Source organism: Micropterus salmoides, unplaced genomic scaffold, assembly GCF_014851395.1.
Source record: "Micropterus salmoides isolate LMB-PRFRI ecotype aquatic unplaced genomic scaffold, ASM1485139v1 Ms_hic_scaffold_3, whole genome shotgun sequence".
Lineage (NCBI taxonomy): Eukaryota > Metazoa > Chordata > Actinopteri > Centrarchiformes > Centrarchidae > Micropterus > Micropterus salmoides.
The window spans coordinates 28,780,054-28,797,544 of record NW_024042261.1 but is presented as its reverse complement, the minus strand read 5'-3'; the positions used below and the strand labels follow the sequence as shown (position 1 = coordinate 28,797,544).

Sequence of the window (17,491 nt, the reverse complement as noted above, 5' to 3'; positions counted from 1 at the left end):
AATTAACAGCTATTTAGATCATCAATTTAGCATTTTTAAGTTTTTATATATATATATATATATATATATATATATATATATATATATATATATATATATATATATATATATATATATATATATATATATATATATATTTTTTTTTTTAAAACAAAACTTTCAAATAGTTGTTTCAGCTCCTTTAAATGTGAATATTATGATTATCTTGATCCTCAGATATTAAAATCTTGGGTGGACAAAAGCAAGCAATAGGTATGCCAGCTTGAGAAATTAAGACGACATTTATTTCTAGGGCTGCCCTAACCACTAAAGATTTTTCTAAAGGACTAGTAGTCGTTGGTCATCGCACATTTATGATAGAAGTTTAATAATTCAATTTTATTTATATAGCGCCAAATCACAACAACAGTTATCTCAGAGTGCTTTTCATAAAAGAGCAGGTCTAGACCATACTCTATGATGTTATTTACAGAAGCCCAACAATTCCCACCAAGAGCAAGCACTAGGCGACAGAGGCAAGGAAAAACTTCCTTTTAAGAGGCAGAAACCTCCAGTAGAACCATGGCTCAGGGTGGTCGGCCATCTGCCTCGACTGGTTGGGGGTGAGAGAGACAGAGAGGGAGGGAGGGAGAGAGGGGAGGGAGATAGCCTACACAATATACACACGGGTATGGGCAGTAAAGGTAATATAGGTACAGACTGAATGAATAATGGTACAGATATTTATAGTAGTGTTAATGATAATCAAAATGTTAAAGATAATAATTGTAGCAGAGGGTGTCGTGCAGGAACACGGGGGCAGCAGGTGACTCAGAACCACAGATCCAGACTCCACAGCTCCAGAGCCAGAAACACCTGCAGAAAGTGATAGAAGAGAGAGGAGAGGAAAGCACAATATTTAAATATATACTTTTTGGCGGGGGATCAGAAAATGGTTTGAGTTCCAGGGCTGAGAAAGAATGTCATAAGTAATAGTGTAACATTACAGAGAAATACAAACCCATAATAAAGGGCCATTTTACAAAAACACGCATGAAGTGATCCGCCGTTAACGACTAGCAGTAATGATTCTGAATGTGTCCTTTATTTTAGTCCTTTGAGTTATATACCGTTTTTTGTGCAGGTAATAGGTTTGCAAAGTGAAAAAGCCCAAAGTCCACCCCAAAGGGAGTTTCCATCTCCCACAGAAAACTCTGCTCTGAACTGCTTGAAAACAGCTTGTAGTCCAGCCCTTTCCCTTTTACTCCATAGCTAAAACGAAGCCTTCAACACAGGGTGAAAAGAGGAACTGCAGCAATGTGCAGTATGACAAAAAATATGGTGTTTTTTGAAAATTAAACCATGTTGACCTGTTCTGGTACAACCCCTAAATAGGATTTTGAACCTGAAAATTAGCATAATAGCATAGCATAATACCTCTGTAACATTTTGTTCACCGATTTCAACACAGTATAACATCACACAAGTCTTGTTTAAAACACAGGAATAAATTACTTCCAACTTCACAAGAACAATTCAGCCCGGGCCTGAAAACCTCCTCCTCCCGGCAGTCCAAAACTCCTGTGCTAGTGGTTTAAACACCAACATTCCCTTTGAATCTGGGACTGAGGTTAAATCAGCAGTGGTATTCCTTCTCTTTCACGTAGGTACGACAAGGAGGGTCACACAATGGACGGACAGTCTCTGACGGAGATGAAAGGTGGCAGTGGGGGAGGAAACACCAACTGGAAGACCCTGTCTGACGTCAAGACGGAGCACCTGGGACATGGAGACAAGGTACACTCGTGTTCAGTTTTGCCTTGATGCAGTCAGAAATTGAAGATATGGTAACCCCAGACATATTGTTATTCAAGGAGATTCTTTGAAGATATTCAAGGACAAACTGAAAGACCAGTGTTGAATCCCAAACAACAAATATAAAAGCACTCAGTCAAGCTGCATTTGTACATGCCACTCATTGCAGGTCTGTATAGTTTTGCTACAGTGTAACCTTGTCACTCATAGCTCTTTTAGCTGAGAGTTAGTGTGATGAATCCTTATAATCATTGACTCATAAAATTATACACCACTAGGTATGTGTGCTTAAAATTGGATACCACTATGGTACCTGACCTTCTGGTCATTAATTCCCCTGTATTGTGGCAGTCCTCTCAGCCTTGGTGTATGTTCATAGTGAAAGTCACATTTATCTCTGATATTGATTACCAGGATTACATAGGCTCTCTTCGTTGCCATCTGTAATGAAGTTACTGCCCTCAGTTAAGTAAAGTAATATGTGTGTTCTTTAATTTCCCCCTATTTTCATTCATACTGTTGAAGGAAATGGTGCTCGCAGAAGTGTATAAATTGTCTAGAGCGGATAATGTGACCTGTATAGAGATCTTAACTTGTGTAATTTAACACAAAATAACATACTCTGCACATTAGTAATCATCACAGTACAATGAAAATATCCCATTAAGACTTGGAAAATTAATAGATGCAAGAGAGAGCGCACCGAGATTTTGCTCTGGCTGTAAAAGACATTCTAGTGTTGCCACTGGAGGCAGGGTATCTATGGAAGCTCAATGGCCCATAATTCCTTTGAAAATAGCAGCAGTTATCTGTAAGAGTCAATTAAGTGAAAAATATGTTTTGTTGAATGAGTTGGATTTTTATCCAGTGGCGAAACTGCATGCTTGTCTGCTTCCCCAGGCGCTGAGTGACCCTGTCCTACTTGTGGTGCCCTCAAAATTCTCTCTTCTATGGCCAGAACTGCAGGATTCCCATTCACAAATAGTAAAACAAATAGTCTTTTTCCTTATTTAGAATAACATCTTGAGCAATTCTATCATATGCAGGCCTACAATGCAGCATAAGCAGCCCCATCTATTTCTTTTCTCTTAAATTCCATACCCCAAATCTGGACTGTAATCATTAGCCCCCTGTCAGGTGAAGGGCTTCTTCTGGCATTAGGTCCCTGCTGTTCAGGACGAAAGGTTTGACCCTGGGCTACGGAGGCTCTTGCTCCTCCTCAGCATGGCGTGTGATGCGGCCCGGTATTGACAAACGAGCTGAGCCGAGGCTGTCCTCGACCCCTTTGAGGCATCCCATACACAGGGGCATGGGGGTCAGGCCTCTCAAGATCCCCCTAACCAAAGTCTGTTGCGATTAATTGTCCCTGTCACAGTCTTTGTGTCACAATCTCAAGTTTCCACAATGCTCCAGTTGCCCCCTCTGACAGTAAGTGTTCACCATGTTGTTGGCTTGACACTGCATTTGCCTATGACAGAGGTGAGAAACAAGATCTTCTGTTCTCTTCCCACTGTTGCTCACCCGCACGCTAATTGAAGTATTTACTTGATTAATGGGGCCTCTTTTGGAAAAGCAGCAGAGATTGATCTCCTTGGAACAGCATGATTTTTCTCATTTTGTTGCTGTCATTTACCACACTCTTAAGAGCTTTTAATTTATCCTGTTTTGGAAGTTAATTGGGGTCAAATGCCTTTTGCACACTAACACAATGATCAGGGCCTGGTGAAGAGAGAGAGAGGCAAAAAATTCATTTTCATTGTATTTGCGGCAGATATTTTTAAATAATTTATTTTCATGTTTATTTGTTTACAATTATTAAAAACATTATTAAGAGCTGTTTTCTTTTTTAAGCTCAGTGTACCACTCAGCACGGGATCTCTTGTTTGTTTACTGATTTTGAGAGAGAAAACATCAGTCATGATGGCCAGACCACTGAAATATTTTACAGATGCATTAAAAGAAATGTACACGATTTCTGTTTTTCAGTCCTTTTGGAGAATCTCTAATTACAGATGATTGTAGCCTTAAGTGTTTCTTAACAGTTAACATAATTGCATTTACATGTGCAAAACAATTAGCTGTTAGGGTGCGATAACAATTGCCGATGTGCATTAGAGCCTCCCCAGCATGAGGAGATCCTTCCAGATGAAGAAAAGGTGATGTGACTTATCTGCAAACATGTAAACATTAAACATCTCATCTCTTCATTACAGCTCATCCAGAGCTTCTTATCGTATACATCTATTTCAATTAAATTCATGTCACTTACTTGAATGTTTTCCATGCAGACAAGGAATGTTTCCTGAAGGCTGTTTGTGCTTTCAGTTTCTGAAGTTTGCCTCTTTCCCGCAAAAGCAGCAGCTACCTTCAGTAGTTTGCATTTGTGTCAGAGCCATTAGGATTCTGGTTGGGAGTGTAACTTGTGCATCTGTTACCAAAATGTTGCTAGTTTAGGCTCCTTAAAATGTCATCTTAATGTTAATTTCATGCTGTTTTATTCCTGGTTTTCAACAGACACCGTATTAAACATAGAAAATATAAAGGTTGTGAGAGAGATGTCTATTAAGAAATACTTTTCAGTAACATAATTTGGCACAAAACCTTTTGTTTAAATGAATTTTTGTTTGTTTATATTCCCTTTTTTAGGCAGACTACTACACCTGCATAGCTACCATAGTGTACCTGCGCAAGGAAAACTGCCTTTACCAGGCCTGTCCCAGCCAAGACTGTAACAAAAAAGTGGTAGACCAACAGAATGGCATGTTTCGCTGTGAAAAGTGTGACAAAGAGTTCCCCAACTTCAAGTACCGCCTCATCCTTTCTGTAAGTGACTCAGCACTGGGTTCCCTAAAACTTAACTCTTTTTGAGCTGTGCCAGCCATGCACCCACACACAAGCATAAATGCTAATGCACATATCTTAAATTCCTGCCTTTCCTGCTTAGTCCTGAGCAGATGCTTCTGCTGAGGCTATGGGTATCATCCTTCTAGTCTTCTTATTTCCATGTCTTTCTGTTATGCTGACTGATTGTACTTATTCATCTTTCTGTCTCCCAGGACTCAAGCCACTCTCCCCTTATGAACTACTCCCTGTGGTTCATTGCCCCAGTTGACATTTAAAGCACATTTTTACACTTGTATTTAATTCAGAGTTATGTGGGATTAATTGCTACAGCTTTCCATACTGTGCTGTTAGTCATTTTACAGAAAGTGCAGAGAGGAACTGAGAGGCCCTTTCTCTCATCTCGTTTGAAAACAAACATGTTTTTTTTTAAACTACAACATTATGTACAAAAACTCACTCAGTCAGCAACAGAGAAATTGCAGCCAGACATCTGAGATAAGCGGCTTTTGTTTTGTACCACTCACCAGTCAACATATTGTTATTCTTCACAAGCTGTAGCATAAGCTGTGAATTTGCTTCCTCTGTATGTATCACAAGAGCACTGTGACTCTGCATGTTTTGCCAGGCTAGCCAGCAGGATATAGGGTACTTAGAGTATGTAATGATTTCTTTAGAGACATACCATAAAGCATCGAGCAACTCTTAAAAAGAGTACACTGATCTATATGTGTATGCATCAAAACAGTTCTTCCTTTTTTACCCTTTCCTTTTGTTTTCTTTTGTTTGTAATCTGACAGGCCAACATTGCAGACTATGGGGACAACCAGTGGGTGACTTGTTTCCAGGAGAGTGCAGAGGCCATCCTGGGTCAGAATGCAGCTTACCTGGGACAGCTAAAGGACTCGGTGAGATTCCCCCTCCTGAATATAATACTGGCCTCAGGAAATGGCCAGGGAAAAAGCTAAACCTCAGGCCTTGTTACTGCCAAACATGCACACACACATACACACACTCTCCCGCGTAGAAAAATGTGTTTATAGACACATACTGTGCTTGTTTTCATCCAGGCATAATTACTTAGAGGATCACAGGCATTGTTTTTCAGTACTCAGTTATCAGACACTTACTTTATTTTGCACTTGAAACTAACAGTTGATTGAAAGAATATGTGTACCAAAATTGAGCTGATGAAATGTTTCTGAATTTCAGAACGAGGCTGCCTTCGACGAGGTCTTCCAACAAGCCAACTTCAACACTTTCGTCTTTCGCAGCAGAGTGAAGCTAGAAACATATAACGTAAGTAAAGCATGAATGGTAATTAGTGTGATCAAATGCCTACGGATTTGTTGCCTTCACAGCATGCTATGTAGATGGATATATTGTTGTAATAAAATAGAATATATGCCTGCGTTTATTTAAATTATGCAGCCTTAATCTCCTGAACTACCATCATTCCTTTGTAAAATGAAAATGCATGGTACGTAAACAGGTTCTTTATGGTTTAGCTGTTTGTTTTTCCTTTTTGATAGTTTTCCCATTCATTAACAAAACTACTCTGCTTTCATTTAACTGACAGAACTAACTCTAAAAAACTCTTGAGTGTATGCTGCTCATTTTCAGTGGCTTTGTGAAGTGTGCACACACAGATTAGTTGAAGCCACTATTTCCTGTAGGCCACACAGATAGAGGTTTGTTTTGAGGGAAGCACATAAAAGAATTGATTGGGCTGGGACTCTGAGCAGGAAGTCTGGAGCTGAGCCAGAGGCTGCATCCGCCTTCAACACACAGAAGAGGCCACTGTGTCTATCACATTCAGCTCAGCATCCTAACTGCCCATGGCACTGCTAGAAGCATGTATTGGCTACTGCCTATAAACCCCATATTCCTTCAACAGAGACACCTGCAAACACTCTCTGTTTATTTTTTCCTTCTCAATGATACAAGCCAGCCATTGTGCCGTGCTCTCACATGTTGTCATGTGAACAATGTTGTATATGCTTGATGTGGGCCAAGCAGGTCCTTAAAGCCCCCCTCCAGACAGTTTTAACTGCTGTTTTTGGTTAACGTTCTTTCTCAAACAGAGAATGGGGGTGTGGTTAATAGTCGTACGTAATCAATTACCATGATAACCAAAAACTGACCAGCTGGAGTGTTCGCTAACAATATGCTGTGTTAACATCACTACACTGTAAAACACTCTATTACTCTGTTGAACTGTATGTAAAGACTTCTGATACCATTGCCTCCGCCAATGCATTGGTAAAATGTCCATCAGTAAAATGCATGTTGCAGACTGTATATAAGACGGTGGCAGGTGAAAGTGCAACGCGTTTTGTCTTCCAACACCGCATGCACAAATGCCATAATGAAAATGAACAGCACACTAAACCAAGAGGAGGAAACTAAAAAATAAAATGAAGACCCTCCGTTAGCTAACTTTTTGCAATAACTATGCTAGCTAACTACACCTGGCTAACTAAAACTTAGTTAACTTAGCTAACTAAACTAGAAAGACAAACCAACAATCAGACACAGAGAGACATACCTACTCTAAGTTCTAAAATTTATTAAATGATAAATTGGTTAGCTAGCTTGTTTTGATGCTCTGACTTAAGGAGGCATGACGGCGTGACAGTGCGCCTGCGCAAGCTTGGAGAATGACGTATGATTTATGGAATTACTATAGTGATACGTCACCACCCCGTTTTAACAACTAAGTGACTTTGAGCACAAAATTAAGCTATTTGTCAAAAAATATTTGCTGAACTATGTGGGTAATCAACATTGTAAGGACATTGTAAGGAAAGGACATATCATAGAAATGTCAAAATACTCTGGAGTGGGGCTTTAAGTCAAGTAGAACAGATATAGGTCTGCAAGCCCCCAGCACACTGAGTTGATTTAGGCTGGCTCGTCCTTTTATGTTAAATTTTATTTTTTGTATTTTATAATACTATACTATACAATAGGGGCGGCTGTGGCTCAGGAGGTAGAGCGGGTTGGCCGTTAATCGGAAGGTCGGCAGTTCAATCCCTGGTTGCGTGTCGAAGTGTCCTTGGGCAAGATACTGAACCCCGAATTGCCCCTGGCGGCTATTCCGCCAGTGTATGAGTGAGTGTGAATGTTAGTTTCCGTTTGAGCACCTAGGCTCAGTGTATGAATGTGTGTGACTGGTGAATGCAGATGTAGTGTAAAAGCGCTTTGAGTAGTCAAAGACTAGAAAGGCGCTATACAAGTACGGAGCATTTACAAACCGGGGTTTGGGCGGGCTCATTTAACTTTCTCCTTTTGTTATGCCCGTATACACACAGAACATTATTCTCTATTGCATGCATGTAATGGACATTCGGTTTTAATATTTGTGGGCATGATTGTCGGTGGCACTGGTAGTTATGTTTGAGGCCTATAATAAGTGTGTGTGTGTTTTTGCATGTGTAATGTGCTGTATCTGGGTGTGAGTCTCTTCCGTTTGCAGCTCGTTCAGAACTCATCTGCCAGACTTTTAACGGGTACTAAGAAGAGAGCACATTACTCCGGTGTTAATTAAATTACATTGGTTACCCATACGATACAGAATTCAATACAAAGCGTTGTTGAATGCTTTTAAGTCTCTGCCTAGCACCGGAGTATGTTACTGATTTAATCAGCCGCTGTCAATCCAGTAGATCTCTGCGCTCAAATGATCAATTGCTTGTCATGGTTCCGCGATCCCGTTTAAAATGTAAAGGTGATCGGGCTTTCTCTGTTGCTGCTCCTAGGCTCTGGAATGACCTTCCTCTGTCTGTAAAAACTTGTCCTTCAGAGTACGCTTAAAACTTATTTGTTTTCTTTAGCATTTGATAATGCTCTGTAACTTGTATGTTCTCTTTTATACCTTCTGTACAGCACTCTGGTTCCACTTGTGGTGTTGAAAGTGCTCTATAAATAAAGTTGAGTTAGAGAGAGCACGTCAGCTCGGGCTGAAAAATTTACTTTGTCGGGCTGGTCCAGGGCTCTATTAACAGTCAATGACACCAATGTTGTATCATTGTGATACTGGAACTTTAACTCTTTAACAAGGTTTTTAGAACTGTTGAGAAAATGATGTTCTTTATTTTTAAGTCAAGTCAAGAACCTGCCACAGTCACATGAGTGATGAAATCGTCCCTGCTTTAAACACTAAAACACAGCATGTTAAAAGGTCCCTATCACTAGGGTTGGGTATCGTTTAAATTTTATCGATTCAGATTCTACTTATTGTATCTGGTTCTTACTGAATCTCTGTTCTGATTCCAACCCCATCACCTCAAATCTTGGGAGATTTAAATTGCGATGCTTGCTCAACATTGTGATGTCTGTCGTCCATCACCGATGGACGATGGCATCGTTGGTCAGCCGAACCCTAGGGTCCAACTTGGAACCCGTACTCAATACCCAACCCTATCGATCACCTTGGCAGGAACTTTATACCTAAAATAGTAATGAAAATAATTGTCAGCTGGTGTGCAATTAACAACTTATCGCTGTATTACGTAAAAGACAATGACTCTACAGTTGGTATTAGGAATGATCAAGATTTATTGGACGTTAGTATTAAAATCAAAGTATTGTGATGCATTTGCTGATTGACCTCACACTAAACCAAAACTCAAACTGGAATAATGTTCTCAATAAGCAGAAAACGATATCACTGTTAAAAGAATCAAAAGTCAAAATTACATTTAGTTTTGTCCAGCCATAATTTCTCATTCTGGCATCTAAATTCTAAAGAAGAGTCAACTAAAAATGTGAGGTACCACTGAGAACCAAAAGCTATACCACTTAGTATCATTTATTTGGTGCTATTAAATAAAAACACTGATTAATTACAGTGTTTATCAAAACTGTTATGTGGGCGTAATGCATAATATAATTATTTTCACACAAATCAACATCAAAGTTGCATTTTGGCATTCAAAATATTGCTATTTTGAGTGGGTAATTGTGTTGTAACACTCAAAATGTCAGTGGATGACCGACTTAATTACTACAGATGTTTTGTTACTGGTAAAAAACAATCTTTTAAATATTACCATTCAGCACTTGAATTTGCGTGACATCAGGAATGTCTGCTTAGAGCTATAATATTCAAACTGCTGTGCTGGTCAGGACCCTTGTCAACTGTGTCTAGGCATTGTAACACAGCATATCAAAAGATGGAAAAGGTTGATAATGAATATTCAAGCTTTTCATATGAGCACTGGTCCAGTCTTAACCACTGCAGGCCTAGTTTCAGAACAGAGTGGTGGATTTAAAAGCAAACAGCTGGTCAGCTAATATTTTCTAATATATTAATATATTATATAGCTAATATTACATCTTAGACCTAGGTTGGGGATTAAAAGTGACAATTTGACTAGTGTTTAAGTTACTCATCGGATGCAGGTGTATTGGTGTCGGTGCCAGTTTTCAGTAGACTCTTCCGCAACCCTGCTTTCTTTATAAGGCTGTATTGGAGTTGTATTGTAACTATGAAATGGTTAGTTGCTGGTGCTTTGCTGTAAGTGTTCCTGGCAAGTTTAAAGCTGTTAAAAAAAAAGTGGAACAAATTCATCTGTGGTGTCCTTATGCTCACGTGTATGCACACTTGCAGTACTGAATGCAGGGGGGCCCACCACAGGTTGTCAAAGTGTGGATCTACACCCAACTTGGCTGTGTGATGTTGACTTCTTACAGAATTGCTCACACGTCTCACACCCACTCATCAACTGTAACTACAGTCATTACTGTCTGTGTATATGGTGGAAGTAGAATACCACAACACTTATAATGCTCTGTTCATTAATTGCTGTCATGACTAATATCCCTGCATTTGATGTAGCAGGAAGAAAATCCTGCTTTTGCTAAAACCAAATTAGTTTACAGAAATCTGCTCAGAAAATTGTGTCACGAATTTTAATGCTGTAAGATTGCAGTGACATTCATGGTAGAGAGATGTTTTATTTCTATAGTGCATGTTTTTAATTTAAAGGCTTCTACCACATTGGTCAGAAGGGGCAGTAAGCATGTGTTTTTAGCGCTGTGCACACTTGTAGAACTGATTATTGAACTTGTTTAAACAAAACAAAATCAAAGTGCAGATATGCTTGTTTTGAATAACATCACATTCCAATCAAATATCTAATGGCACAATGCGATTTAACCACAGTATGGAAGAGTAGCTCGCCACCAAGGCCGTCGTTACCAGCTGAAAATGACAGGCGCTCTTCTGAAAAAACCCATCTAGGAGTGCTCGAGAGAACTTTGGAGGTGCAGCCCTTTTTTTCAGCTGAGACACTTTGGTTTCTATGATACGGAATATCTGCATTAATTTATGTGTTGCAAGTACCTAATTTTGCAGACAGCTTGTGTTATGAACAAATCATCTCATCTTGTAGAGACATGAATGATCAGACCAGCAGTATTAATTCCTCCTTTGTTGTTGTACATGGAGGATGTGACTTAAAGTTGGGGCCTTTCCAAAACTGCTTTCTACTCCCTCTCCCTACCTACTTCCTCTCAACCAATGAGGGTGGAGTGGTAGTGGGGTTGTTGAACCCTCCAATGCTGAGTGAGCACCGATGCCGGCTTGTTGAAGGTGTGTAACACCCTCTGCTGCACAATGGGAGAACTTTCTTTCAAATGTGAGTTCCGTGTGACTTTGACAGTTAACATGTAGGATTCACTAACTAATATCATATCACCATTCACAGGTTAACAACACAGCTCAAAGGTTATATTGTGTTTAATAAAAAAATGTTCTTGTCTGATAATACAACACAACTGTTTTTTTGATATATTATAGCAGTGAGTGCAGCGGTAAAGTCGGATCCTATTTAAGCTGGGGGGGGGGTAATTCCCCAAGTTGGCCGCTGTATACCCTACGCTGGTTAGGGAGTTCAATTTGGCTGTGAAGGTGACTCTGACCAGAGTTCACTCTGTGACGGAGTGGAAGTGGCGGGGGTCTAGTTTCAGAAAGGTCCTTGGTCTTTGCTGTATTTGTCCCACCCCTTCTCCACTGTGATTGGACAGCTTGGTAAAAAGTGACAATGACAAGCACAGCGTTTTACCCAAAGTTGAAAAAAGTTCAACTCTGTGAATAGAAAAAAACGTGCCACACTCAGCACTGATGCTCAGTGCCTCTGCATGCTGCATAGTGTGAATATGTGGCACTCCCATTGCAAACAATTGAAAAAAATATGGTGGCCTCATGGAAAAAATGCTTTGTTGGACAGACTACCTTAAAGTTGTTACATGAAACTTCTGCATTGATGATTACATTCGAGTCACAGAGCTTAGCATCTCTCTTCCTGAAATCCCCAGCAACCTTTTTGAAACCCAGTCATTTGATTACACTTCAAGGTGCCCGGTGGAGTTTTCTTGTAAACAGAAAGCTTGTAAAGCATCCGCCAACTCCTGGGCAGTCTGTAGTGCAACATGGCGTTGGTGGATGGAGCGAGACATGATGTCCCAGATGTGCTCAATTGGATTCAGGTCTGGGGAACGGGCGGGCCGGTCCATAGCATCAATGCCTTCCTCTTTCAGGAACTACTGACACACTCCAGCCACATGAGGTCTAGCATTGTCTTGCATTAGGAGGAACCCAGGGCCAACCGCACCAGCATATGGTCTCACAAGGGGTCTGAGGATCTCATCTCGGTACCTAATGGCAGTCAGGCTACCTCTGGCAAGCACATGGAGGGCTTTGCGGCCCCCCCAAAGAAATGCCACACCATTACTAACCCACCGCCAATCCGGTCATGCTGGAGGATGTTGCAGGCAGCAGAACGTTCTCCACGGCGTCTCCAGACTGTCACATCTGTCACATGTGCTCAGTGTGAACCTGCTTTCATCTGTGAAGAGCACAGGGCGCCAGTGGCGAATTTGCCAGTCTTGGTGTTCTCTGGCAAATGCCAAACGTCCTGCACGGTGTTGGACTGTAAGCACAGCCCCCACCTGTGGACGTTGGGCCCTCATACCACCCTCATGGAGTCTGTTTCTGACCTTGACACATGCACATTTGTGGCCTGCTGGAGGTCATTTTGCAGGGCTCTGGCAGTGCTCCTCCTGCTCCTCCTTGCACAAAGGCAGAGGTAGCGGTCCTGCTGCTGGGTTGTTGCCCTCCTACGGCCTCCTCCACGTCTCCTGATGTACTGGCCTGTCTCCTGGTCCATGCTCTGGACACTACACTGACAGACACAGAAAACCTTCTTGCCACAGCTCGCATTGATGGTGCCATCCTGGATGAGCCGCACTACCTGAGCCACTTGTGTGGGTTGTAGACTCCGTCTCATGCTACCACAAAAGTCAAGTTCAAAAGTGACCAAAACATCGGCCAGGAAGCATAGGAACTGAGAAGTGGTCTGTGGTCACCACCTGCAGAACCAGTCCTTTATTGGGGGTGTCTTGCTAATTGCCTATAATTTCCACCTGTTGTCTATTCCATTTGCACAACAGCATGTGAAATTGATTGTCAATCAGTGCTTCCTAAGTGGACAGTTTGCTTTCACAGGAGTGTGATTGACTTGGAGTTACATTGTGTTGTTTAAGTGTTCCCTTTATTTTTTTGAGCAGTGTATTTTCTAAGCTGCAAACAGCACTGTAACAGGGAGCTCTCTATTGCACAAAATAAAAGTGTAATCCAGACCTAAAACCTCAGTCCTTAGGATGTGCTTTAAAGCATAACAAAAAAGGCTGGGGGACGGAATGAGGTCTGCTGCTGTGGCTGTAGCTGAGCTAATATCTAGTCAGCTGTTCACACTGCTCCAGAAAACTCCTCAGTATGTGTTTACAGGAAGCACAGCTAACGTTAGCTTGGCAATTAACCACTTGTGCAAACCAGCTAACTTAAATTGAAAGCTATTTGTAGTCTAACTGTTCAGCTTAGTTTGCCATGTAGCTTAACATTTAGAACATTGTTACCTGTAGTGAATCATAGCAGATTGAGAGGGGGACAATGCATATAGACTGATCTATCTATCTGCAGATATTATATCAGATCAGTAATTATTGTACATCCTTAACATTAGCTGCTACAGGGCTTCTGCTAGAGAGCACAGAGTCACTAGAGGTGGTTCAAACTTCTTTGATTGTTGCACGGAGTTAACATGTTACAGGCCGAGTAGTAATGGCAACAGTTTCTGCAATAAAACACAGAGAAATGCTCGATAACCATCACACCACTTAAATCCTTATTACAGCTTTGGAGGAGTAAACTGTTAATAAATGTACAATTATCATTAAATCAAATTAAATGAAGATCTTCCAAATTCAGTGATGACAAACTGTGGCTTGCATCATCTTAGAGCATAAAAACATGAGAACTTTAGCTAGCTAGCCATACAAACACATGGAGCAGAAACCGGTAAATACACAACATTCAGCACACCTCTACCAACTACAGACGACTTAAGCAGAGGTTAATCCACCATAACTGCTGTGTAAATATAGAGTCTGACTTACATCGTCTGACTGTTTTCTGGCAACTGCCGTAATGGAACAAAACTCTGATGCTCCACTGTTTCTGCATAACTTATGCAACTACCATACGTCGTTACTATATACATAACATGAATTGCCCTGTTTCTTTACGTGAGGAATTCACAACAGCTGCCCCCACATTGGTAGCAATCAGTGGAATTCCTCCCTCACCTTCCCTGGGTGTCATCTCCGAGTGCAGGGAGCTGGATCAGGTGGGCGACTGGTCTTGTGTAAACTTTACCCATGACACAGACTACTGCCTCGATATATCCATCTGGGTTTATCACTGTCTTAATGATCTTGCCAATGGGTAATTGAGTTCTAGGAAGCTGCGTTTCCACCATCGTAGAGTTTTGTCTTATATATTTTTACATATGTCCATATTTGTCTTGCATCTTACAAATCTGTGAATTGTAACGGAGTATTATTAAAAAAATGTGGGCACCAATCCAAAGAAAGATGACTTGCATTTCACCCACTTCAACTGCACAGGATTAATGGAGACAAAATGAGTGTAACCTCTGTTTAAATGCAGAGAATAATGGCCCTGGTAGAAATGACCTTCCCCTGTCTAGACAGCTGTGGAGGTGGTTATGGCTTTAAAGGTGGTCTTTTATTTATTTATTTATTTTTTTTGAAGTATTCATTTGTATGCCAAAGCAATGCTGATACCCAGTCCAAACATCTCAAATTTAACCTACTTTGTCACCGGGAAAGGGACGATGCCTACATATTTGTTTCTGGTAGACAAGTAATATTATTTCACATACGATTGTCTTTAGAGTTGTACAGAGTGATGCGGAGTATGTGTTTTCAAGCCAGGCAGACACATTGCACTTAAGGCAGGACCTTGACCTCATATTTGTAATGAAACTTTTGTTTTGTTGCTGCAACGTGAAATGTTGCTGTTTAACTGAGCTTCAGTAACATAACCTTGTCGAAAGTGAGCTTAAAGGGTAATTCCACTCTTAAATTCTGCTTGAACCCTCTCTCCCATCATTTAAAAAAAATGCAACACATGAGTGAGGGACCTAAGACTATGGGAGAGATGACCTCGTGGCTACATAGTGTGTGACAAAGTGGGTCAGTTGGCATGGGAGCGACTGACCACCACTCAGTATGGCACGGACAGTGATATAGGGCTGGTATACTCCAGGGTCTATTACATATGTTGTTTGCTAGCTCTATTTTATCACAGTAAGGGAGAAGCCAGAGAATTCAGCTGAACCAAACGTTGAATTCCAAGCAGACTTTCATTTTGATGGAAAAGTCATCTATATTAACATCACATGCTGAGAATCTATGCCCTTATGTGTACAGTGAAAAAATTGTAATGTATTGTAGAGTTTGTCTGAAACTACTTCAACTTTGTTGGGCTGACTGCAGAGTTTGCAGGCCTGGAATATGTGTCATAAATGTTTCTTATTGTTTGTCTGACAGGATGAATCCCGGATTAAGGCTACAGTGATGGAAGTGAAGCCTGTTGACCACAAGGACTACAGCAAGAGGTTGATCATGAACATAAGGAAACTGGCTGCTCAGTAGGAACTTATGTTCTGTGCCAAGTATTCTGGTTTTCTTGCTTTAGCCAGTCTTCCTTTGTTTCTGTACAACCAACAAACAGCTCTAAATGTATAAGATTTGCCTTACAAAGCAATTAGTTTTTTGTTTCTCAACATACTTGTGAGTATTCACCTTTCCTTTGTCAAATAATGATTGGTGGACTGAAAAGAGTTTTTGTCGGTGAGCATAACAAACATGGATTATTTTGACTTTCCTTTTGGGGAAGCAGAGCAGAGAGTGGGGTCAGTAAGCCACAAAAGAAATCATCACTGTCTTTCTTAAGTCAGACAGTTATTCATGCATATACTGTGTTCATGTGGGGGTGGTGGCTGCTTTAAGCAGAAGACCAGCACAGTAGCTTGCACTCTTTTCACGTTCTGACACACACTCAAAATGGCTGGACTGGACCTGCACATCCCTGATAAGACCATTTACTCTCCCACTCTTTTTTTTTTTTTATTTTATTTTATATTTTTGTTCCCGTCTCTCACATACTTGCAAACATAAGCACATATACACATGCACAGTGCAGACCTAATGGGAAATGTACTGCATTCTATTTAAGTAGATGCAAGGTGTTGTCAATGTTTTCAATGCCTGCACCTGTTTTGTGTTCTGTAGTAAAAAAAATTTTTGTGACAATTAACTCTGAGAATAAAGATGTTTGTAATCAAGCTATTGTCAACTATACAATGGGTACTTTGTATTATTTTGTATACCACTTTGTATTAGAAGTACATAACAGTAGCGTATGTGTGAATCTGTTACAGTACCTTATCCTGTGCTTAATAAAAACAAAGAAAAACATGTAGACACTCTTTTATTTTTTTTTATTTTTTATTTTTTGTAAGAGTTGCACTATGTGCAGGGGATTTATTCAAGGACTGGCACACATTGCCCTCTATCTCCTCGGGTTTTGCTCAGATGTGCAACAGATTCCCCTGCAAACTTGACTTTCATGTTGTATTAAAGCAGAACATCAGTGAGGCAGCACCTCCCAATTTTTTTTGTGATAACATCTCATTTCTGCTGAGCGCTGCATCTGTTGCCTGTAGTGTGCTTAGATGGATTAAACCTGTCTTTAAATTGTAAGGAAAGGTAAGTTTAACTTATTTATTTTATTTTGCCAGCCATGCTTGGAGATATTGATTTGAGTTTGCCTGTGATTGCTTCCCCACATCTCACTGTGCTGTTTTGTTATTTTAACTATTAATATGCTTCTTCAATGTCATCCTATATGTTACAGTACATGTATACATCTTTTATAATGTCACCACTCTGTTATTGTTGTAGGTGGTCTCAAGGGATGCCAGTGATGCCTCACTCCATTCCTGCCTCAAGCTCCCGTCAATCATACAGCAAAAGCAGAAAGGGCCTGGTAGGACTTGGTGGCTGTTCAGCCATCACCACAGAAAAGAATCTAGCGGTTTCCCCTGGGAGTCGGGGCTAGAAAGTTATTTTCTGCACTCATTTACATCTGGCATCCCATAAGCTTTTATTTGAAACGGGAAAGCTCTAACCTGTTAAAGCCTCAACTCGAGAAGTAATTTTTGTTCTCATACCCTGTTCATTCTGTAGTTTTGATTAAGCTGGTTACAGTTCTAGTTAAGTAAAACACTTAATTGTAATGCATTTATAATTGATTTTGCACTTGTCAGAATGAGATCGGCTGACTAACTGGACCGGATTACATCCGTCACTCAGGAATAGTTTGCCCCCTGCTGTTTTTTTTTTTTTTTAATTTGTTTTTTTTAATTAGCAGTAGATGAGCATGGCTAAGTGGAATTGTCACACAACATGGAGAAAATTAAAA

At 40.5% G+C, this 17,491-nt stretch overlaps 1 protein-coding gene across 1 annotated transcript in view; it reads left to right on the top strand.

The window, feature by feature from the left end:
* The window catches only part of rpa1 (replication protein A1), a 31,435-nt gene extending 14,946 nt beyond the window's left edge, over positions 1 to 16,489 (top strand). The window contains exons 13-17 of the mRNA XM_038692856.1: positions 1,647 to 1,776; positions 4,441 to 4,617; positions 5,436 to 5,543; positions 5,848 to 5,934; positions 15,556 to 16,489. Of these exons, the coding sequence (XP_038548784.1) occupies positions 1,647 to 1,776; positions 4,441 to 4,617; positions 5,436 to 5,543; positions 5,848 to 5,934; positions 15,556 to 15,660 (607 nt within the window). The 3' untranslated portion in view covers positions 15,661 to 16,489. The remainder of the gene's footprint in view (positions 1 to 1,646; positions 1,777 to 4,440; positions 4,618 to 5,435; positions 5,544 to 5,847; positions 5,935 to 15,555) is intronic.
* The last annotated feature ends 1,002 nt before the right edge of the window (positions 16,490 to 17,491 follow it).